Source organism: Euprymna scolopes, chromosome 19 (assembly GCF_053919585.1).
Source record: "Euprymna scolopes isolate OS-2025 chromosome 19, ASM5391958v1, whole genome shotgun sequence".
Lineage (NCBI taxonomy): Eukaryota > Metazoa > Mollusca > Cephalopoda > Sepiida > Sepiolidae > Euprymna > Euprymna scolopes.
In genome coordinates, this window is record NC_136500.1 from 38,686,209 (window position 1) to 38,711,774 (window position 25,566).

Genomic DNA, 25,566 nt, shown 5'->3' on the forward strand with positions numbered 1-25,566 from the left:
ACATGTGCTTCAATTACCGTTTTAAACCATTCAGTGGTCTCATTTGTACATTGAACAGGAAGAGAAAAGATATTTCCCCTGGGGCATCTCTGATGAGATCCTTGATGGCTTCCCAGTCAGCCTTTTTATAATATCTAGTTGTTTTGAGCAATGGCTCTTCAGTTTTGGCTCTAGAGTTTAGGACGATTTCGACCATTATCACTGCATGATCAGTGTTCCCAAGTGGGCTGTGGGCATTCGTTATACAATCATCGGGAACTGTGGTCAGAAACAGATCTAGAAGTGATACGTGTTATTCTTGCTGGTATGAGAAACGGGTAGGAAACGTAACCATCTGTGATAGGGAGTGAGATATAGAGAAGCTATGTTTTGTGCTACCAACTGCGTCTGTGTTGCTGTGGTGGACATTGAAGTCACCAAATACATGCACATGTGCTGTATCTATGCTGTCAAAGACTTTGTTTATTAGGATGCATTTCTGGGTCGAGGGAGAGCGGTAGAGAAAATAAAAGTAGCTAATGTTATGTTGCATGTTTAAGTCTAAAGCACATAAAGGCTTGATCGTTAAGCAGTTTAGGTTTGCAAACTGGTGATTTGTTTGAGTCGCCAGCTCTAGGAAGGTTGTTATCCAAGACTGGAGAGGCCTCTCTTCTCTTAGGTTTAATTTCAGAGTTTCCCTTCTCCTAGACGGATGACCTGGGAAGATCCACAGGTTTATCAGCACCGAGAGAGCTTGCTCCGCGCCCGGGTCCTAATCCAGGTATTTCTGCGACCCCGCATGGGTAGTTAATGTTACTGGGTTAGTTTGTAAAGGTTATATATCTACTGAAAAGTTACACTCCTCAAAGTGATTAAGGGACATTGCTATTTCATTATTACTGAAAGAGGGGGTGAGTAAAGTTCATGCAATGGAAGCAACTATATTTGCAACAGGTTTGTTAGAAAGAAGTTAATATATGGTGTAAATTTTTTCCTTTAGATTTGTAATTTTAATTTTTTTTTATTTATATGTTAGCTTAGGAATAGGATAACGTGATATTAAGAATTAGACTAAAAATTTGGTGCTCAGACTCTGAATATCTTAGATAGCAGGAGGGTTAAGATGTAAGTTCAATACAGTACGAGTATAACTGGAGGTAAATTATAAGTTATGGCGTATTCCGTATGTATAATTAAGTAAATAGATATATGGGCAAATTTTCAGTAAATGCGAATATATACAAGTTGTAGGTATTAAATGTTTCCACTTCTAATGAAGGAAGATAACTTTAGCTTTCATTTAAAAGTCAGGGATTATTTTGCACAGCAAAGAGTATCGGTTCAGTTTTGTATTAATCATTGCAAAACTATCTAAGGAAGAGACATATTGCTATGTAATGTAGATCGCTTTAAATCTGAGTACAGACTATTGCTAATAAGTACCTAACTGGATAAGAATAAACTCTAATGCATGTCTTAGAGGTAGAAATGTATAGATGTTTAGTGAAAATGACTTTCTAAGCGGTCAGCATGCGAAGGTTAAGGGCTGGAAGCTAAAGACCCAACTCCAAAGGTGTGTGTAATGTATGAGTTTTAGTGGCAGCTTGGGGAGTAGAGCAAATTGTTAGTTTTCAAAAGAGGGGATTTAACTTACAGAATACAGTAGAATTACATTAGAATTTAGAGTTTCAAATAAAGTTTAGTTGGAAAAAAAATTTTTTTCTAATTTATCATACAAGTTAGACAAAGGCATTCGTCTTGGAGGTGCTAGTGAGAAGTTAATGGCAAACGACTGTTGCAATAACGCAAATTCATTTGCAAAGATTATCGAGAGAGATGGAAGTGCTGCAAATCCAGGGAGACATTTTGTCATCCAGACCCCAGGGAACACCACTCCACTGGTTATTGTTAGTAAGCAATCTCTGATGTTTACCTTTGTGAGAAGTCTTAGTGAGTGAACAATAAAATTCTTCTTTTTAATCTTCTTCTTTCTCTTCTTCTTCACTTATAATAATAATAATAATAATAATAATAATAATAATAATAATAATAATAATAATAATAATAACACAAAATTATAACATTGTGACTACTGTTGTGATAACACACATTGATTCGCAAAGATTATCGAGAGGCGAAAGTACTATTTGTCAGCCAGACTCCAGGGAGCACCACTGAATCGCTAGAGAACAATGAATAGAAATAATTAGGCTCTGGTATAAGCATCAGTGGTACGCTTTTAGAGAGCTAGGGAAAGGTAGGGCCGATCCTTTTTGAAGCCCTTGATTCCGTGGCTTCTGATAATTCGGCCCGTTGCGCGGACATTTGCAAGAGTTGCAAAATGCATGACAATTCCAATGGGAACATTGAAAAGTGGTGCGCAACGATGATGAAGCAGACTTTTTATGAAAAGAACTTTGCTATTCAACCACATAATACGGGCTGACATTTTCCAGGAAGACTCTCTCTCTCTCTCTCTCTCTCTCTCTCTCTCTCTCTCTCTCTCTCTCTCTCTCTCTCTCTCTCATCATTGCTTTTTTTTATCATAGCAATAAACAACATACTCAGGAAGTCCAATGCGGGATACAAGTTCGCAGGCAAGAAATAAACCACCTCGTGTACAGAATGCTGCATCAACATTCGACACTTAGCAAAAATAAAACGAAACAGTCAATTAAAACAATACTATACGATAGTTGATTTAGCAAGAGTTAATAGTAACTTACTGCATTACTTTTCAATGTATGCACCTGCGGCACAGACGACTGTCTCAACGAGAGTACGAAATAAGTCACACGCTTTGACGACCATGTTAGTCTTCAGAAAATCGACTGTTGTGTGGACGTGCTTGTTTATCTTGGGTACGATCGTGCACCATAAGAATATACAAGGGAGCTGAAGTTGAGTGAGGTTGTTTCGTTGTTTTTGTTTTACGGCATATCAACCCTTTTCAGGTTATTTAATGCCGAATCCAAAGATTTTGAAGAACAATTTTTTAATAGAATATATTTTTTGTTTTCAAGTCGGTTTCTATTTGACCCATAGTTGGGAACCTAACAGGTACTACTACTCCGGGTCAGAGCGGACCTGGGAGCAATGGCAATTAAAGGGTGGCTCCACAGTCCCCAAAGCCCGCAAGCTGGGGCCTCGCCACTGAATATAGTTTAAGGTCATATCCAGGACCGTTGAGTGAGGAGGACGGCCATAAGTCGGTGACAGGTGATGAGGATACTTGCTGAATAACAACGTCTGGATCTTCTGGACCATGTGTGCAAGAGCAGAGTCCTGCTGAAAGATGTAGGAGTGTTTTACAGCGATCTCACTCACCCAGAGCTTCACCACCCTCCTTAGCACCTGCTGGTACGTTATTTACTAATTGTACAGTGCCAGATTTTTCTGCAATAGCCTGTGTTGGTCGATGTAAAACTATTTTGGAAAAAAACAGATATGTAAAGGAGCATCGTTCCAAATGTAAAGCCTCCTTTTTTTTAAATCAAGGAGTGAAGGGCTACGAAGACGAGAGTAGTACCATTAAAATAGGTGACCTTTTGTGCTCTAGAATTTTTTTTTTTTCGACATAGTCACCACCATATATAATACATTTTTACAACGATGAACGATGACTGTGCATGTGCGCCTGGAGCGCACTTTGTTATACGAGGGTCGCTCCAAAAGTAAAACTTCCTGTTGTTTTTTTAATCAAAATGTTGAAGAGCTATGAAAGTAAGAGTAGTACTATTAAAACGAGCGACTACTGAAGTTTTGATGGTAATGACCATTGGTCACCACTGAAATTTGTGTGCCAATAAGCTTCCCCAAAGTTGCATCTCTTATCGTACTCATCCAGTGGAGGCTTTTTCTCCAAGGTTTTTCTATCCTCCTTGATTCTTATCGACTATTTGATGTAGCATCAGTTTCCATCTTTCTCCCCCTTTTTCTCTCGTGTCCTCTTTTTCTTCCTTGTTACTTCTCCTTCTCCTCTCCATGTCTTCTTTTTCTCCTCTTCTTTGTCTTCTTTTTCTTCTTTTTTACTTTCTTTTATTTTATTTCCTTTTTTGCTCGTCCTTCTACTTCTTCTTCACTTTTCACAAAAAAAAAAGCAAAGAACCCGCCTACCTCCCGTAACCGTTTTCGTGTTAGAAGAGGGGAGAATGTGTTAATCTTTTGGAATGTGATGCTGCCATAGTTATCATTTACTTCCAGAATGATCGCACATAAACAAAACTTTGTGGATTCTCCTGCTGGCAGCAAAACGGATAAAAAAGAAAATAGAAAAAAAAAAAAAAGATATCGAGCCACTGGCTTATTGACTCCATTTTTTTTTTTTTTTTTTTTTTTTTTGCTTCGCTGAAACATATTTCCCAACTTTCGTTTTTATTTTTTCGACTCTGCATTTGCGCTCGGTTAGTCTTCACTCCCCTCCCGCCACCACGGACCCAGTCAAATCCTGTTCCCGAATGCTTTAACATTCTATCGTTTAAGGCAGCAGACATGAGACGCCATTTAAAAATAACAAGTAAATACATATAGGCATATAAAAAAGTTTAATGTGTAACAGAGCGCGGACGCGCGTATGGCGGCTATATGCAAATACCGAGCTGTGCGCAAAATGACGTCACGATTAAACAAAAAGAAAAAGACTATAAAAAAGAGAGATGGAGTACGTTAGAGAGAACGATCTCGGTTAAGATGTGGATGACGTTTGAGCGCGCAGAGGCTAGAGAGAAGGAATACGATCACGTTTTAGTACCTGACAATAAATGTCGTTGTTACAAAAAAAAAAAGAGAGAGTCAGGTTATTACTTATCCTCTGTTCCATGCGACGTACTCTGCATACAACGTGTGGGTCTCGTGTGCAAACGTGTGTAACGTTACAAATGTAAACATGGGGAAAGTTTTTAATTTAGGTCTATGATTTCTTGATAGAAGAAAAATGAAGTTGTACGTTGTGTTCGTGTATGTTTCGGTTGGGTGGAAATTTTCCGTCAAATAATACAATAGGGATGTTTTTATCATGTAGAAGCCATTAACATTAATGTTAAGATGAACCTTACTATTTGTTTCTTCTACCGGAGAGTATTCCTTGCTAGGTGATTTGGTCATGCGAAAATCAATCAGACCCCTGGACGTAATAATTTCAACTGAACCCTTGAAAGTTTACTTTCATATTCTGAGTGAGACATAAGATGCTAAGTCGTTGAACGCTTTGATTATATTGAACAGTTCATTTGATTTAAATACAATTCAGATAAGGCCTCACATTAGTAATAGAGAGATACATGAAAAATCTGTCGAGAGGAAGGACCCGAAACGGAGCGTATTTTCTCCTGGTGATCTGACATTATCTGAAAGCCGAAATGAAATATTTCATAGGAAAACAGCCAAGAAATATGATTATATACTAGTTTACAAGATAAGCTGTTTCTTTTAAAACACAATATATTCTGTTTTTCGCTTTCTTCATAACGAGTTTCGGCTACTATTCCGTTAGTTCATTCAAAACAGTTAACAGTTGTTATTATTTTGAAAAACGTTATATGCAGAGACTTGCATAGAAAAGAAAACTTTGACACCATCTTTTTTAGATGTTAGAAAAAAATGTTGTTTATTTGTCTGGTTTCACACACAAGTCGCTGACACGTATTTACAACACGAAAAAATAGGTTTGTTCCTTCTGGTTTACTGGTTTAGAGAGTAGTCTTTTGTTTGTTTGTTTTTTTTTTTGTTTTGTTTGTTTGTTTGTTTTGGTGTTTTTTTTGTTTTTGTTTTTTTTTGTTTTTTTTTGGTGAAGTAGTTGTTGGGTTGTAGTAATTCTCTGTAAGACCAACAAGTCGGCCGGCTCGCTTTCGAAGGGGTAGGCAGAGGAGACTCGCGTAATTTCAACTCGCCTGGCGTTTTTTTTCTTCTTTCTTTTTCGTCCTCTTTTTCCTTCGATCTTGATGCCTATATATGCATTACATCCCGTGACGTCATATTCACGGCTAAATGGTGACGCAACATTAATTCGGCACGTGAGCCATCAATATACGTAAGTATTTACATGACTGGGGCCGCGAAAACGTTATAGCGACACTAAGCTCTAACTAAAAACGACGTCTTTTCTCTTGCCTCTGTTACCCAGAAACCGAGCAAAACTATCTTCGTTTTAAGATAGATTTCCCCCACGAAAACTTTCGGAATCCAAACAACTTTGTCACTTTTCTTTTTATTTCTCAACTGTTTCAGCAAACTACACTCAATGGTGTAGTTCGCTTAAACAAACGCATTTATTATAGTTTGTAGAAGAATGTTGCTTTTCTTTCATTTGACGACTCTTTTATTACGAAATATTATGAGGGTTTGTTTTACAGTCCGGTCGAAGATAGTCCGCATAATTTGAGGCATGTTTTGCAGAAATCAAAATTGTTGTTCACACAATTATACGCTTCCTAAACGCTTTCGATCTCTGCAATACTAAATAAATCCGCGTAAGGCAAATTTCCATAAGCTGAGTTCACTATTGGAAAATTCAGAAAATATAAAAAAAAGGTTTCATCCATATCAGTCGCGAAACATAAGCATAAAACGGGAAATAAAAAAGGTAACTAATGTAACTGTTTCGCAGATTTAAAAACGAAATTGATATAGATTAAGAAAGAGATATATAGATATATATGTATATGTATATATGTACATATATATGTGCGTGCTTTATTATAAGAAAACATACAATTTATTATTATGAAAATATACAATTAATTATTATGAAAATATACGTTTTATTATTATAAAACCATACAATTTATTATTATAAAAATATACAATTTATTATTATAAAAATACATAATTTATTATTATGGGAATATACATGAAATTATTATAAAGATGCACATTTTATTATTAAGAAAATACACAATTTATTATTAAGAAAATATACTATTAATTATGATGACAATAGACAATTTATTATTATGAAAATATACATTTTATTGTTACGAAAATATACAATTTATTATCATGAAAATATACATTTTTTATAATGTATATACACATCTAATTTTTATGAAAATACACAACGTATTATTATGAAAATATACAATTCATTATTATGAAAATATACAATTTATTATTACGAAAACATACATTTTATTGTTAAGAAAATATACATTTTATTATTATTAAATTATACATACAATTATTATGAAATTTTCATAATAATTGTATGTATAATTTAATAATAATAAAATGTATATTTTCTTAACAATAAAATGTATGTTTTCGCAATAATAAATTGTATATTTTCATAATGATGAATTGTATATTTTCATAATACAACGAATTATTATGAAAATATACAATTTATTATTATGAAAATATATTTTTTATTATTATGAAAATATGCAATATATTATTTCGAAAATATACATTTCGTCATTATAAAAATATACATTTTATTATTATGAAAATACACAATTTATTGTTATGAAAATATACATTTTATTATGAAAATATACATTTCATTATTATGAAAATACACAATTAATTATTATGAAAATATACATTTTATAATTATGACAATATATATTTTATTATTATAGAAAATATACATTTTATGATTATTAAAACATACAATTTATTATTAGGAAAATATACATTTTACTATTACGAAAATATACATTTAATTATTATGAAAATACACGTTTTCTTATTACGAAAATACATAATTTGTTATTATTAAATATATATTTTATTATTATTAAAATATATAATTTATTATTATGAAAATACACAATTTATATTGAAAATTTTCATTTTATTGGTACGAAAATATACAATTTAAGGTTATGATAATATACATTTCATTATTATGAAAATACACAATTTATTATTATGAAAATACACAATTTAATACAATGAAAATATACAATTTATTATTATGAAAATATACAATTTATTATTACGAAAATATACATTTTATAATCATGAAATATACAATTTATTATTATAAAAATATACATTTTATTATTATGAAAATATACATTTTATTTTTATAAAACTACATTATTTATTATTATGAAAATATACATTTTATAATCATAAATATATACAATTTATTATTACGAAAATATACATGTTATTATTATGAAAATATACATTTTATTATTATGAATATCTGCATTTTATTATTATGAAAATATACAATTAATTATTATGAAAATACATAATTTATTATTACGAAAATATACATTTTATTCTTATCAAAATGTACAATTTATTATTACGAAAATATACATTTTATTAATAAGAGAATATCCATTTTATTATTATGAAAATATACAATTTGTTGTTAATAAAATGTACAATATATTATTACGACAATATGCAATTATTATTATGAAAATATACATTTTTTAAATATTAAAATATACAATTTATTATTATGAAAATTTACATGTTATTTTTTATTTAAATATACATTTTATTATTATTAAAATATACATTTTTTAAATATTAAAATATGCAATTTATTACTATGAAAATTTACATGTTATTTTTTATTTAAATATACATTTTATTATTATTAAAATATACATTTTATTATTATGAAAATATACAATTTATTATTATGAAAATATACATTTAATTATTAGGAAATTATACAATTTATTATTATACAAATATACAATTTATCATTACTAAAATATACATTTTATTATTATGGAAATATACAATTTATTATTTTGAAAATATATAATTTATTATTACGAAAATATATATTTTATTATTAGAAAATATACATTTTATTATTATGAAAATATACAATTTATTATTATGACAATATACAATTTATTATTATGAAAATATACATTTTATTATTATAAAAATATAGATTGTATTATTATTAAAATATACATTTTATTATTATGAAATTATACAATTTATTATTATAAAATATTCATTTTATTATTATGAAAATATACAATTTATTATTTCGAAAATATAAATTTTATTATTATGAAAATATACATTTTATTATTATGAAAATATACATTTTCAGAATAGGTAGAAACAATTTATCAATAATAAAGTTGGTTTAAATGAAATCTGAAATACTTTCTTAAGGGTTTATTATATTATATTTCATTATGAGCTCTAGTATTATACACTATTGAGCTACTACATAAACTTTCATCAGTGCTCAGAGATATACAAAAAAATAACGTTCACCTCCAACAATTTGGCGTTCAAAATTGCCAGTTTAAGATAAAGTTCTTTACTTTTCATTTTTGATAAAATGCTGCTTCATATTACTGTGTTTTCTATTTCAGTAATCGAATATTCACAGACAAGGTTCGCTACCGGCGGCAGACACTGCAACAAATGTCTCGACCCCTCAAACGATGGCTGTATCGGCACAAAGATAAACCCTATCCGTCCCGTGCCGAAAAACAGTCTCTAGCGGCCGGATCCAACATGACTCTCACTCAAGTATCGAATTGGTTCGCCAATGTGCGTCGGCGACTTAAGAACACAGTGCCTTCTCCTGATGGTTCGTGGTCAACACGTATCCTTAGGTATAACGATTATGTTGAAGGAAACGCTGAATTGTTCAGTGTCTATTCAGACGACGGCGAAAGTGAATCAGACGACGACTCAGACACAGGTAAGAAATAATAATAATAATAATAATAATAATAATAATAATAATAATAATAATAATAATAATAATAATAATGGGATCTTTAGGAAGGATCATTGCCACTCAAATTCTCGTGAAGACCAATGGTCTCTACCAACGAGAAATCAATGATAAATGGCTGTTGTGATAACGCAAGTAAATTTGCAAAGGTTTTCGGCGCATCTACGTCGATGAAATGTTAACAACAAAAAAGCTAAATATATTTGGGGGCAACGGACGGGCGTCGGCAAGAAAATGTGATCATACGACTTTTAAAATGATCCTCGTCCAAAGTTGCAAATGTCTTTTTAATGACAAAAGTGTCATATTCATGCATCTTTTTTTTTATTATATACAAAAAATACATTTTTTATATGATTCGTGGAGAACGCTTCGAAATATCAAAATATATATATGCAGCTATAATTTTAATGTTTTACTCTTTTCAATATGGCTGATTTTGTTTTGTTATTTATTTTTTTATTTTTCAAATCTGAAGAAATTCCTTATTTGTAGTCGCGAATAAAACACTGGTACGCACAAATATTGGTTAATTGGATCCTGTGTATTAACATTCTAATTCTAGCAAATTCAAATTAAGCAAGCCAATTTTCGCTGACAGCCTAACGTTGTTGGATGATAAATAGTCGGTATTCATTTCATAATCTCCAATAATTTATTCGTATTTTTAATTAGAAATTCTGTTGTTTACTGGGGGAGTATATATTATGTATACGTGTGTCTTAAATATATATATATAGTCTTTGAAGTTTTTAACCTTTAAAACTATACAAAAAATATTTTTTTATCATTCGTTAGAAAACCCTCTAGTCAGTAAGTCATTTAATCACCTACAATCACTGCATCAACTCGCTCTCGAATTTACTATAGTACTAATAATTTATTTTTCAAGGGGTCATCAGTTGTTTACCATGAAACACTCTTTCGGGGATTTAAAAACAAAACAGTATATTACATCATGACTCCCCAGCAGTGTTGATCAAACACCACCTTCCTTAATCTTAGGAAGAAGACATGTTACAAACATTTGATCCAATTTCCTACTCTTAATTGCAATTACTAACCTTTTCATACTATAAAAATGAATTTCTTACCTGTGTGATTCATCAATTTCCACATTTAAAATGGATTATATTTATTTGCTGTCCACTCAGCAAAATGTGGCACAAGGCCGGAAAGTGGTAACCTAGCAGGCTCCCCTAAAGGAGGGGCACTCCTGCAATTTTAAAAATTGCCTGAGTAACCCCGTCGGCATTCCCCGGTCGGGGCGCCTCAGGCAACAAGCAATAAACTTGCCCCACCGGAAAGCCCGGTGGCAAGGCCTGGGAGGGTGGACCTCCTAGGTATTACCCAGGCGGTGTACCTCAGTCCAACAGGTGCTGGGCCGGTCTCCGGCCCCTCACCTGTTGGGCTGAGTGTCAAGTGACGGATCCTTGACTGGTACTATCCATTTGAAATGGATTATATTTATTTGCTGTCCACTCAGCAAAATGTGGCACAAGGCCGGAAAGTGGGAACCCAGCAGGCTCCCCTAAAGGAGGGGCACTCCTACAATTTTAAAAATTGCCTGAGTAACCCCGTCGGCATTCCCCGGTCGGGGCGCCTCAGGCAACAAGCAATAAACTTGCCCCACCGGAAAGCCCGGTGGCAAGGCCTGGGAGGGTGGACCTCCTAGGTATTACCCAGGCGGTGTACCTCAGTCCAACAGGTGCTGGGCCGGTCTCCGGCCCCTCACCTGTTGGGCTGAGTGTCAAGTGACGGATCCTTGACTGGTACTATCCATTTGAAATGGATTATATTTATTTGCTGTCCACTCAGCAAAATGTGGCACAAGGCCGGAAAGTGGTAACCCAGCAGGCTCCCCTAAAGGAGGGGCACTCCTGCAATTTTAAAAATTGCCTGAGTAACCCCGTCGGCATTCCCCGGTCGGGGCGCCTTAGGCAACAAGACATAAACTTGCCCCACCGGAAAGCCCGGTGGCAAGGCCTGGGAGGGTGGACCTCCTAGGTATTACCCAGGCGGTGTACCTCAGTCCAACAGGTGCTGGGCCGGTCTCCGGCCCCTCACCTGTTGAGCTGAGTGTCAAGTGACGGATCCTTGACTGGTACTATCCATTTAAAATGGATTATATTTATTTGCTGTCCACTCAGCAAAATGTGGCACAAGGCCGGAAAGTGGTAACCCAGCAGGCTCCCCTAAAGGAGGGGCACTCCTGCAATTTTAAAAATTGCCTGAGTAACCCCGTCGGCATTCCCCGGTCGGGGCGCCTCAGGCAACAAGACATAAACTTGCCCCACCGGAAAGCCCGGTGGCAAGGCCTGGGAGGGTGGACCTCCTAGGTATTACCCAGGCGGTGTACCTCAGTCCAACAGGTGCTGGGCCGGTCTCCGGCCCCTCACCTGTTGGGCTGAGTGTCAAGTGACGTATCCTTGACTGGTACTATCCATTTGAAATGGATTATATTTATTTGCTGTCCACTCAGCAAAATGTGGCACAAGGCCGGAAAGTGGTAACCCAGCAGGCTCCCCTAAAGGAGGGGCACTCCTGCAATTTTAAAAATTGCCTGAGTAACCCCGTCGGCATTCCATGGTCGGGGCGCCTCAGGCAACAAGCAATAAACTTGCCCCACCGGAAAGCCCGGTGGCAAGGCCTGGGAGGGTGGACCTCCTAGGTATTACCCAGGCGGTGTACCTCAGTCCAACAGGTGCTGGGCCGGTCTCCGGCCCCTCACCTGTTGGGCTGAGTGTCAAGTGACGGATCCTTGACTGGTACTATCCATTTAAAATGGATTATATTTATTTGCTGTCCACTCAGCAAAATGTGGCACAAGGCCGGAAAGTGGTAACCCAGCAGGCTCCCCTAAAGGAGGGGCACTCCTGCAATTTTAAAAATTGCCTGAGTAACCCCGTCGGCATTCCCCGGTCGGGGCGCCTCAGGCAGCAAGCAATAAACTTGCCCCACCGGAAAGCCCAGTGGCAAGGCCTGGGAGGGTGGACCTCCTAGGTATTACCCAGGCGGTGTACCTCAGTCCAACAGGTGCTGGGCCGGTCTCCGGCCCCTCACCTGTTGGGCTGAGTGTCAAGTGACGGATCCTTGACTGGTACTATCCATTTAAAATGGATTATATTTATTTGCTGTCCACTCAGCAAAATGTGGCACAAGGCCGGAAAGTGGTAACCTAGCAGGCTCCCCTAAAGGAGGGGCACTCCTGCAATTTTAAAAATTGCCTGAGTAACCCCGTCGGCATTCCCCGGTCGGGGCGCCTCAGGCAACAAGCAATAAACTTGCCCCACCAGAAAGCCCGGTGGCAAGGCCTGGGAGGGTGGACCTCCTAGGTATTACCCAGGCGGTGTACCTCAGTCCAACAGGTGCTGGGCCGGTCTCCGGCCCCTCACCTGTTGGGCTGAGTGTCAAGTGACGGATCCTTGACTGGTACTATCCATTTAAAATGGATTATATTTATTTGCTGTCCACTCAGCAAAATGTGGCACAAGGCCGGAAAGTGGTAACCCAGCAGGCTCCCCTAAAGGAGGGGCACTCCTGCAATTTTAAAAATTGCCTGAGTAACCCCGTCGGCATTCCCCGGTCGGGGCGCCTCAGGCAGCAAGCAATAAACTTGCCCCACCGGAAAGCCCAGTGGCAAGGCCTGGGAGGGTGGACCTCCTAGGTATTACCCAGGCGGTGTACCTCAGTCCAACAGGTGCTGGGCCGGTCTCCGGCCCCTCACCTGTTGGGCTGAGTGTCAAGTGACGGATCCTTGACTGGTACTATCCATTTAAAATGGATACATTTTTTAATTTATCAGTCTTATATTTATAAGATTAGGATTAATCCATTTAACTACTTATCACCCCCACTATGATTAGTATTTAGTATATTTACATTCTTATTTATTTAAAATTAGATATATAAAGGTTAAAAATATTTTTACATATATACATTTTTTTATATATATAAATTTATTATATGTAATTATAAATACATTTTATACATTGCTAATATAATTTTGGATTTCCTTTATTAATATAGTCTGGTTTATCTTAAACGATTCAAAAGCATCAGGATAACGAACAAATGCTTTATTTAACTGTTTAAATATTTTATTTTTATCCCCACCTTGTTTTATCATCCTTATTGCTAAGCTAGAAACTGGTGGTATAAAATCTGTTAATTTTAAAGTAACACAAGCTATTCTCAAAAACTCTGACAAAATGGTCCCATAAAACATAAAAACAGGACAGGTGCTATCTTTATGCAGCATACGTACTATTTTAAAGGGGAAAGCGTTTCTTTTATCAAATATTTTATAAAGAAAAATCCCATCCTCAATTTTTATATCTAAATCCAGAAATGTAGCCTGTTGTCCTCTATGTTCACAATTCCATTTTAATTCGTTTGGATATATAAAATGTTTATTTTTTTTTTTCGAATTTATCATTATCCTTCATATAAGGTCATCTATAAATCTCCTACACCCATGAAAGTTAAATGTTTTAGATATATCAGTTTTTAATAGCGAGGACATACTCGAGTCTATGTAAATACAAATTTGCCCAAAATGGTGCAGGATCCAATCCCATTGGGATACCTATCGTTTGGAGTAATATTTTATTTCCTATTTGAAAATAGCATTCTTTAATAAGATGACTTACAAGTATTTTTAAAATACCTTTAGAAACATTAGTTTTGATATTTTTATTTTTACACCAGAAAGCTTTAGAGTTTGAAAAGTCTATATATTTACCTTTTCCACCTTCAAAAGCTAAATCTACAGTATCATTTAATTCTTTTATAAGTTTTTCGTGCGGAATTTTAGTACATAGCGTACTAAAACCATAAGTAGCTATAGATTTTGCTTTTATTCTGGAATTTATTTTATCTAATTTTTCTTTCACTGGCTGGGAATTATTTACTACCCAAAATAGATTTAAATTACTATAGAATTTTCTTTTCAGGTGAAAATTATTTATTTGATTTATAATTAATTTAAATATTTTAGATATAGCTTTACTTAAAGGTTTATTGATGCACGTCTTTGAACCTACAATAAATCTAGCACTAACTGGATTTTTATGCATTTTAGGTATCCAATACATACATGGAAGATTTTTTTTTTTTTCTTCTAACTTTAATCCTACTTTTTCACTAATAATACTATTATTCAGAATAATGCTATCTACATTAATATTACTAACTTTATAGGTATCTGAAACGTTACCTATAATTCCTACTTCAATCAATAAACGTTGTATATAATATTTTTTACATATAAAAGCTATATTGTTTGCCGCTTTATCAATCGGAACTATTACAAACTTATCTTGAAGTATTTTAAGTTCCTCCAGTATTTCTGAATTTTTTAAAAGAGGATTGGTTTTTCTAGGGTGTTTAAATTTTTTTATATGTTTAACCTTATATATATATATATATATATATATATATATATATACGACTACTTCATTTAATCACATAAATTAATATACGAAAGTATAATTTTATGCGTAAACTTTAAGTATTTACTTCAACAGTGCTCAATACATAGGTAGAGCTAGGTAGTAACTCATAAAAATATATATGGCAATTAAGCTACACAGATCATTCCACGTTTCATCTGCGCTAGGATTCGTCAGGCTTATGCATAAGCCTGACGAATCCTAGCGTAGGTGAAACATGGATTGCCATATATGTTTTTATAACTTACTATATATATATATATGTGTGTGTGTGTGTGTGTGTGTGTGTGTGTGTGTGTGTGTGTGTGTGTGTAGTATTGTGTGTCTTTTAGTGGTATAAAATGTTTTTCGAATAAATGTGTGTATACAGAGTGTGTATATATTTTTTATACACAGTTATCTATATGACGTGTGTATATACGTGTGTTCGTCTAATCTAATGTTTCTATTGTTCGTTGAATTGATGCGTGTATAACACTTATGGCAGTCATGACTACTGGGAGTCATCACGATCTGAAGACCGTCTCTTTCTCCCTTTGGCTATACATGCATCAACAGATACAGTTTAACAACGGACATGTAGCATTTACAACAGAAAAGGGGGCAAATAACGGTTCTCTGGGGTTTTAACAATCGATATTAAACGGATCTTCGGAAAACTGCAAATGTAGATTCACACAACTCAAAGTTCCGGTGTTGTTTATAGCAGCTTTGTTCCGGATGTTCCCCACCCTCTTGGAAAGCTGCAACCCTTGCGCTGGACTATCGCCATTTTTCTGATTTCCTCTACTGGGAGTCATCACGATCTGAATGCCGTCTCTTTTTCCTTCTGGTTACCGACTCGGTTCCCCCCCCCTCTCTCTCTCTCTCTCTCTCTCTCTCTCTCTCTCTCTCTCTTAACTAAAAAATGATACGTATCATTCAAGTTCTACCTAAAGTCCACGTCATCTTAAGTGACCTATACGAAATGCTACGTCAGGCTGTAGGGGTCAACAAATTTTTGTTTAATTATTGTTTGTGTTCTAACATTCTTTTCTATTAAAACATCATAACATAAATAATTTTATCTGTAAATCTAACAATATCTAACAATCCAAGCGAATGTTTCAAGAAAAAAAGGGGATCACAGAAAAATAACGAAATGCTATTTCGATGTCTTTCAACAACACAATTTTAATATATACAGGGAGACCTATTGAATCGATTCTCATAATTATTTGATTTTTATTACTTATATTAAATCTTGTATAGAACCCCCCCCCCAGTATTTTAGAGCTGTGTTGTAAATGTGCTTCTTAAATACATTTCTGTTGCTAGAGTTATTGCTAAGTCTACGTTCGGTAGAACTGGAAATGTTTTGTGCCTGATGTGGTTTGATTGGATTGTGGGTTCACGTATATTGGATTTGTGTTATCCTTTAAATATGAGTCGTAAGAATTTCTTTTTTATTTAAGTTGAAAGCGACATCTTAGTCAAATTTTTAAGACGATTATGCATGAAAATGACGAAATAGGTCTACAAGTTGATGTAATAGCATAAAAATAACTAAATACTTCATACGTATGTAAAGGGTGTCTAAAAAGTCACTGACGGGTTGAAAATCTTTGTAATTTTACCATTAATATTTTGTTTTCTTTATTTCAGATATTTTTCAGATAATATTTTGCTAATTAATTGTCGATAAGTATAGCATTGAACAACGTACGCATGAAAGACACCATGGAGCTTCTCAAGCAATGCTTTGGCGATAACATTATCTCGTCGCTATGGCAATGCCAAATGGCCACCACGTTTCCCAGACTTGACTAGTCCCGACTTTTTTTTTGTGGGGATATCTTAAAGAAAGAGTCTATGTTAACAAATCCCAAACTCTGCAAGAATTGAAGGAAAACACAAGGAAGGAAAAAAGGAATTAAATTGCAATCCAACGATTTTGCAATCTGTCAGGAATAATATTTTGGATAGAGCGTTAATACGCGAAGCTGAAAATGGGCAACATTAAAAAGACATTATTTTCCATAAAGATTGTTTGAATTTTGCATTTTTAACGAAATTTCCAAATGCCATAGACAGATTGTGTTAGCATTACAGAAAAATATCCTCAAAAGTAAAGAATCTGCAAAAGTTCAAAATCTTTTAGTGACTTTTTGGATAGCCTGCATATGATAGTAATTTATGAAAATATGTTTATGACAATTAAGCTATACCGTCTTCAGCGTATCATCTTCGTATAGAATCGTCATGTTAAAATGCATTTTAATCTGACTGTCTAGCTTATGTCCACACACACACGCGCGCGCACACACACACACTCACACACACATATATATATATATATATATATATATATATATATATATATATAGAAAGAGAGAGAGAGAGAGACAGACAGACAGACAGACAGACAGAAAGAAAGAAAGAGAGAGAGAGAGAGAGAGAGAAAGAAAAATTAAAGTTCGAATTGTAAGCTTGTCTTTTTTTTATTACTTTTCTTTTGTGTTGTCTTTCGACATAGGTGCTGCCACCCGTAATTCCACCGCATTCCCCCTCGACTCAGATTTACTCTCCGACGACGGTTCCCCGACAAACGATCAGGGCGACTCCTTCGACTGTAACCGCCATTTGTCATTCACTTGCCGCCGAACGCTGGACGACGACAACACAACCCCATCACCAGATCCATTGGACATGATCGATCAGGAGTTAATGTCCCATCCGAAATTCAAGCAAACCATACTGCAACGATACCTTAACGACACATACAACCACGCTGGTTTCAGGGTGGACAGAGTTACAGCGAACGACGAACGGCAGGTGTCCGACTCGTTATGCTCGGCCGATTATGAGATGTCGACGACGTCCTCTTCGCCGCGAGTCAATGGGGAGCATCGCACAATGTTTGACGGTATGTAGCGTATTCCCGATATATTTATTATGTTTGTCCATAAAACGTTCGTCATGAAATTTATTTGAAAGAACATCATAATATATTTTTCTTTTTTTCTTTTTTTTTTATTTCACCCAAAAGGCTTTAAGACGTAAGGGGCTATTATAATAACAGATTTACAAGGGCGTTCCTAAGTGGGGTTTTGTGTAGCGAGATATCAATTCATATTTCATTTAAATTTCTGCAGGTTCGTACAGCCAGAGAAACATGAATTAGGGAGGGAATTTCAAAAGCAAGCGGCCGAAGACGGATGTTATTAATGAAGCATTTTAATTTCTTAAATTCTTTGTTCTCTCTTTTCTTTAACTCGTCTTTCGCGCGTCTATTCGTTCCTTATAGTAAATAACACTTTAATACTTTTGTTTTCTCTTTTTAAAGTGACAACCGCAAATGTTCATTGTAGATGCGTGGAGAGAGGGCATTGCCTTTTGCTCACGGTTTTTCTTTTCCTTGATTACCGCCATCGCAGTAGTTGCTGAATTTATTTATTTCGACTCCTCGTCCGCATGGCCATGGTCCGTCATCAATGGAGCCAAACAACTAGAACACTTTGACGTTTACAAAAAAAAAGAGACTAAGATGTTCGTTTGGGAGTTTAGTTTTAAGTTTATTCTGGAAAGAAACAGCTCATACATGATAGAGAAAGAGAAAGAGGGAAAGAGAAAGAGAAAGAGAGACTCATATTCGCTTTACTAACTAGTTAACTATCTTATTATAGATAAATGGATGGACACAGCAAACAGAGATTTTAGGGCTGGCTGTTTCTCTCTTGGCGATTATTAAATTTTCCATTCAGTTATTATAGCATTTTGTTTTTTTACTGTTATTCACGCCAAGCAAGACACATGGACGTGAAGGACTACTATTTTGGAACCAAATCTACAGGCATACTATGTAGTTGGTTGAGTGGCGAGATGCCGGTTCACATTACACTTGATCCTCTGCATGTCAGAACAGTCAGGCCAGTAGGGGACCGAAAAGGAATGCCAAAGTCTAGTAGTTCGAGGGAAAAAAAACTATTTGAGTAGAAGGTTTTCAGGCATTCAGGAATTTCTACAATGTAGGGAAGATTTTCCTACTGGTCGGGTTAGCTGAGGGTATTTACGTTGAGGGGTATAAGTGCTTTTTTATGTTCGTCACATTTTATTAAAACACTTGTAAAACTAGCGCAGAAATGCAGCATTTCGGGGATGGTACAGGGGTTGCAGTTTGAATGATAGTGCAGGGCCTATTTAGGTTTAAGACTCTTTCTTGGACTCTGTCTAAGGGCGATAACCTGCCAAATACATCAGCATACATGTGGCAACAATATACCTTGCATGGGCGATTGTTGGCTTTGTTGATAAGATACTCAGGTGTGAACAATTTTCTAGCACGGTAGAGAGAGCCCACATTTTTCGCGGCAATGTCCTCAATGCATTTGTTCCAGTTCATGTTGCCTATGAATGGGCAGGCACTCACACGACAAAGGCCCAGTTGACCTTGGGTTCACCACTTTCTTTGTGTGTGCTTTTTTAGCGGGAAGCGTAGATATCAAGTGATTTGACCTATGATTTGAGAGAACTAGCGAACAACTGTGTACACAGGATAAACTTTACTCTGGGATAGCGATACAAAATAATTGTAAAAATAACAATAACAATAGAAAATAAATAAATAAAATAAACATAACATAATATTATCATATGTATATATATATATGTATATATATATATATTTTGTTTATATATATATATATATATATATATATATAAAAGAACATCATAATAAAAATAAAATAAAATAAATTTTTTAAATTAAAGGAAACACATTTAACTAGGTTTAAAATAGGTCAAATCACTAGATATCTACGCTTCCCGCTAAAAAAGCACACATAAAGAAAATGGTGAAACCAAGGTCAACTGGGCTTTTGTCCTGTAAGTGCATGCCCATTCGCTAATTAGGAAGGGAACGGTGGAAACTAGGAATCTGATTGGCTAACCAAAAACTCAATAGAATGCGCATGTATAAAAACGCGAAACAAGCACAACTCTTCGCATAAGCTGTAGCGTTTGTGTGCCTATGTCTGTGTGTACAACTCTCCTACAGCCCAAACAACAGGAGCATCCATGACCAAAGCTGACATGATGATAGTATCTTACATAGGGATGGTGCACACTATTTTTCAAGGTCATGGTCAAATGTTAAGGTCGGGACTTTTCTGTATGCTCGGGTATTGTAATTCATGTTCATATTAATATGCATTGTGAGGCATTTACATGTCCATAGACACCGTAATGCATGTTCACATTAATATCCATTAAACCTGTTCGGAATGTTAATTAGACAATTCTGAAGAACATTAAGAGTATTTAATTTTAAAAATGAGATTAAGAAGTAGGGAACATGTTAGACAATCCTGAAGAACATATACATTCATAGCATTAAAAGACCGGGATTAACAACATCATCTGTATGAAAGAAGTTGCAGAAAAGAAACGGTGGTGCCAATGAAATTACAGGTTGCACTGAGATTGAAATTATAATAATGATTGTTAAGGGCCTCGAGATTTTCTGATAGGACACCTGGAGATCATATTTCTTTATGTATTATGACATTCCTGTTTTATTGGACTATAGAAGTGAATGTTTTAAAACGTTTATTTTGTAGAGGCATATTTTCTTTTTATTTTTGTCATCGAATAACAAATGAATAAAATACACATATTAACAAGAAGAATACAGTTATTTTCCAGAAGATTGGACACAAGGTCAAGTGTGGGTTTTATGAAAGTATTTCTGTGGAACAAACTTTGGCACACCTGGGGTTTTTTAATCCTGGCAATATGGTTATATCACATTAATGCTATGTCGCCAGTGCAGTTTCTGTTAGCTGGCACCCAGAGTGGATTACCGTCAAAATACTTATCAGTAGATTCCATCATGTACTTTTATAGGGATGATTTCATAATATTTTCAAGTGTATATGGAGTTAATACCTTACTCAACTATATGTAAATAACTATTATCTATATTTAACTGATACAGTGCAGAAGCGTATCTGCACATGGTGGGACAAGAAAATTGTCGCCCTAGAAAAGACGACATGATTCTATTTCCGTTTGATGAAAACCGTTTATTTTTTGGGGGGGAGGGGGGTTGTTGCAGACCATCTACTAGTTGGCCAGTTGTGTACAAATCCCAAGAGCGATAGGAGCCTTATATTATGTTTCAAAGTAACAAAATGTTCAACGGGCGAGATCAGAGATGTGCCACTGTACAACTCTTGCTCTCTATCGATCCAATTTATGACAACAGGACTATTGCCAGCATCCTCTGGATGGTTCAACACTCGCGGGCACAGCTCAACGCATCGGACGACACACGGTTATGGTCTTTGGTGTGGTTTCAAGTGAGAGACACATCATGCCACCTCACATTTTCGAAATCAGCTTGAAAGTCAACACCAAAGTGTGCCTGGATGTGCTGAAGAGTGTGATAATACGCTGGTGCAATCAGGTGGCAGCTGACAGGCTCTCGCTTTGGCAACAGCATTTGGCGTCGGTCCACAAGTTGAAACAGATCCAGGCTTGGCTTCAGAAGTTCTACGACGTTTTACCCTTTTCTCACTGCCCCCCCCCCGACCTGGCCCCGCTGGATTACTTTGTTTGGTCATATATCGAGAACATCATCGACATGATCTTCCACAACACTAAAGCCAGCCTGATCGCTGTGATCTGTCGAGTATTCGTCGAGCTCCCGCCGGCGCTTGTAGAAAAGGCATGCGCCAGTTCTGAACTCGTGTCGAGGCGGTGATTGAGGCTGAAGGCAACTACATTGAATAGATGTCAGCTCTACTACTATATAATCAAGTTACCTGAATTGATTTTTGTAATAAAGGTTTTAAAATAAAGCTGTAGTGTTTTCTTTAAAGAGACAATTTTATCGTTTCACACAAATTTGATGAGCTCCATCATTTTTTTCTGCAATTTCTCTCACACCGACGTGATGTTGCTAATCTCAGTCTTTTTTTTTTTTAATAAATACTATTAAGGTATATGTTCTTCGGAATTGTCTGATCTATTCCTCACTTCCTTTGTTCCAGCTCGTTTGACTCGTTGGTCTATTGGTTTTCATTTGATGTTTTGATACCTCATTGTAATATAAGTTTTTATTTCTAGGAACACCTTTCCAAGCACTGTCTGACTCTCTTTATGTTAATTGCTTTCCTCCGAACTGCGGCCTTGATATTTTAAAGACCAAAGCTAATAGGCATCTCCTGCTTTTTTTTGGTGATCATCTTTTACTTATGTAAGCTCCTTACATCAAATGGCTTCACTTCTTGTTTAGTAGTTTCCATGAAATAAAATTAATACCATTTTGTTACATAAAAAAAGCACCGTGGACGCTACTTACATGTTTTTTTTTTCCTTTTTTGCAACATGGTGGTCATCACCGAGATCAAAATCATCATAATTATTTGTACCACATTTAACACCTCTTTCGTGTGAAACAGAGTGTACACAAAAGAATTTGTTCGCTTTTATATAGACTAGCAGGACCTGTGGAAATTCCACAATGGCATCTTTCAGCTGGACATTCTGTGAATGTTCAGCGTGAATGGAGACTCCACGATCTTATTGTATCCCTTTTGTTAAAACTGCAAAAGTATGTATCTAAGTAATCTAGTTGATGTAGTGTCAGAATATATCCGGTTATTACTTTATCTCTAATACCCTTATAGGAGTCTATGATATATTTCCATTCCTGGCGTAAACGGAAACCCCACGATATCATCATGCCATCTTTAGACAGAGCATATGCTACCCTTGGATTCTAGCCGGAAGACCAAGGTGTATTTTAATTTCGCTTACAACCCAAAAGCGACATCATATTTAATATTTCTATTTTACATTGCATCTTCGGTGATCGGGAGATCCTATTTATTAAAAAGCAAGATAGAAAGTGATAACATACTACAAACATTAAATTAGTGTATCTGTATACTAAAAATTTAATATTCGTTGTATGTTATTACCTTCTATTCTCCGTTTTAATAAACAGGATTTTTCGATGGAATAATTTATAATCTGGAAACTGTAACCCAAGTACGTATGTAAGTTAAAGATACTACGACATTAATATATAGACACAGATAAACGTCTATCTTATTGTCGACTCGGAACCGAACTCATTTATTTCCAAATAAGCCGTAAGCGGTCGTCGTTTAAGGTATAACTAATGTTTATGAACCGGTTAAACCCCATTTAATCAGAAACAGATGACTATTTATTTGTCTGCGCTTCATAATATCAAAGACTGAAGGCTGTGTGTTTACTTTAGGGTTTCCTAACATAGGGATGATAAAGCGTAACCTTTCAAAACGTTTGTGCAATTCGCATCGCATCCTTTTCTGGTAGCTTACTATTAAAGGTCACAGTGTCCTATTTAGTATGAACTACAACCGGAAATTACCTCATCGTTATTGATGCGTAGACTCCACGGATAACTCAGAGTTGTCTTTGTTTATCTATTTATTTATTATGCATCTTTGGATGGCGGCCTTTTGGTTGAGATCAAAGGGTAGTATCTGTTCCGGCAGATACTGCAAGCAAAGACCATATGTGGGGGCGACCCCACATATAAGACCTTGGTCAATGTAGGGGAAACCCTTCATACCAATTGTCAGTATCCAGCTCCCCTACTCCCCGGGGAGTTGGTCCCCATTTCCCCTTCACTCCTCACATTAAAAATCGGCCTTGTGCCTAATTTGCTCGGTGGGGGAGCAAATAAATACCATCTGTTCCAGCAGACGCTGCACTCTGAGACCATTGCCCTTGTGGCAATTGGTTAGTGGTCCATGCAGGGGCAACCCTATATATCACCCACTCCCCCTCCCCCTTCACTCCACATAAAAACCGACTTTGTGTCATATTTTGCTTATGTGGAGAAGCAAATAAATACCTACCTTCGGGCCAAGACCAAAGTGTAGTATCTGTTCTTCAGATGCTGCACTTCAATTTCTTGTTCTCTCTCAGTGGAGAACTCCTTCACGACTGAGATATTTTTTCAATTTTTGTTCCTTTTCTCCACGTAAAAAAGAAAAACAACCCTGGTGTCTAACTCTGTCCCATGGGGAGGCATTGTAAGTAGGAACCTTATTTCAACTCAAAAGAATAAATTTATCAAATAATTTAATGTACAAATTGTATAAATTTCAGAAATCATTCGTATTATTTGGATGATTCGAACTATTGTTCTCATCTTGAGTGCCATTTTCACAACGTTTCGATCGCTGCAACCTCCACCTTTCTTCAAGTTCATTCTTGTCAAACTCTGGCATCTCTCTATCGAACTCGAGAATCTTTCAGTCGAACTCTGGAGTTTGCACGGAAAACAGAAGCCATTACTTAATCCACGCGAATAGTACACTCTCGTTACGTCAGCCATTACTCGGTAGAAGTTCTAAGTAATTCGCAATTGTATGTTGAGTATCGTCCGCACTGAGGATTGAATTTTCAACCTCATGAAGAGTGTAACTTACAAGTGAAATTTACCAAATACATCATTTGCTATGCTACGGGTCATTGCATGTGAAATTCCGACCAGATTCCCGAGTTCGACAGAATAATTCCAGAGTTCGACAAGATACATCAGATGAAAGTTGGAAATTACATCGATTGAAAGGTTGTGAACATGGATCACTTATAAGTGGGGCCACGCAGATATTCAGCATACAGAGGGTAATGTAAAGATTCGTGACCACTTCTATTGTCTTCACCATGTGCTTTAAAGTTCATGAAAATACTATATATGTGAAGTTTAAAGAAAGTTATGAATCTCAAAGTTCCAAAAGCCTGTGACTTAGAACTGATTATTTATTAGAACTTTTATCCGTTGTGATTCAGTTTCTTGTGAAAATAAAACCCAAGAAGAGAACAATAGTCCGAATAATCTAAACGATAAAAATTATCAATTCTCATCTAAAAAATTCAGAAACTCAATGATCAGCTTCTTTTACGGGCCGTTCTTTTATGGGTCTTTAGCCAGTTAAAATTGTTGTAAGGGGTCCAAAATAGGTAAAAATTGAAAAAATAAATCGTACATTTTGTACATTCATCTTAGTTTATTTTTAATTTTTAACCATTTTATATGCGTGTCACGTTTGTACAGTGGCAACATAACCAGCTTTGACTGTACGGCTTCAGTTTCGATTCTAGCTGATGGCACCTAAACAATTTTTTTACTTTTAAAATCACGACTCTATAATAATATATACAAAATCTGAACGAATTAAAATATCATATTTAAGCGTATTTTACGAAAAGACAATGCCGGTCCCCTCCGATATATATATATATATATATATATATATATATATAATCACGCAACACTTTAATTTTAGTATTCATCGAAATCGTTATGTAATAAAAATATTTTCTATCCATTTTTTCAGACGCCAATGGTACAGATGAACGACATAAAAGCATAACTAGGTAAGAATCAAGGGAATTATTTTCTTAATGTTT

General features: G+C 35.6%; 1 protein-coding gene across 6 annotated transcripts in view; it reads left to right on the forward strand.

Annotated features, from left to right (window-relative positions):
• The window catches only part of LOC145303536 (homeobox protein Mohawk-like), a 407,111-nt gene that overhangs the window by 368,942 nt on the left and 12,603 nt on the right, over positions 1–25,566 (forward strand). For all 6 annotated transcript variants that reach the window (XM_080144999.1, XM_080145000.1, XM_080145002.1 and 3 more), the window contains 3 exons: positions 9,288–9,622; positions 17,627–18,016; positions 25,494–25,533. In XM_080144999.1, coding sequence (XP_080001125.1) covers positions 9,288–9,622; positions 17,627–18,016; positions 25,494–25,533 — 765 coding nt within the window. The remainder of the gene's footprint in view (positions 1–9,287; positions 9,623–17,626; positions 18,017–25,493; positions 25,534–25,566) is intronic.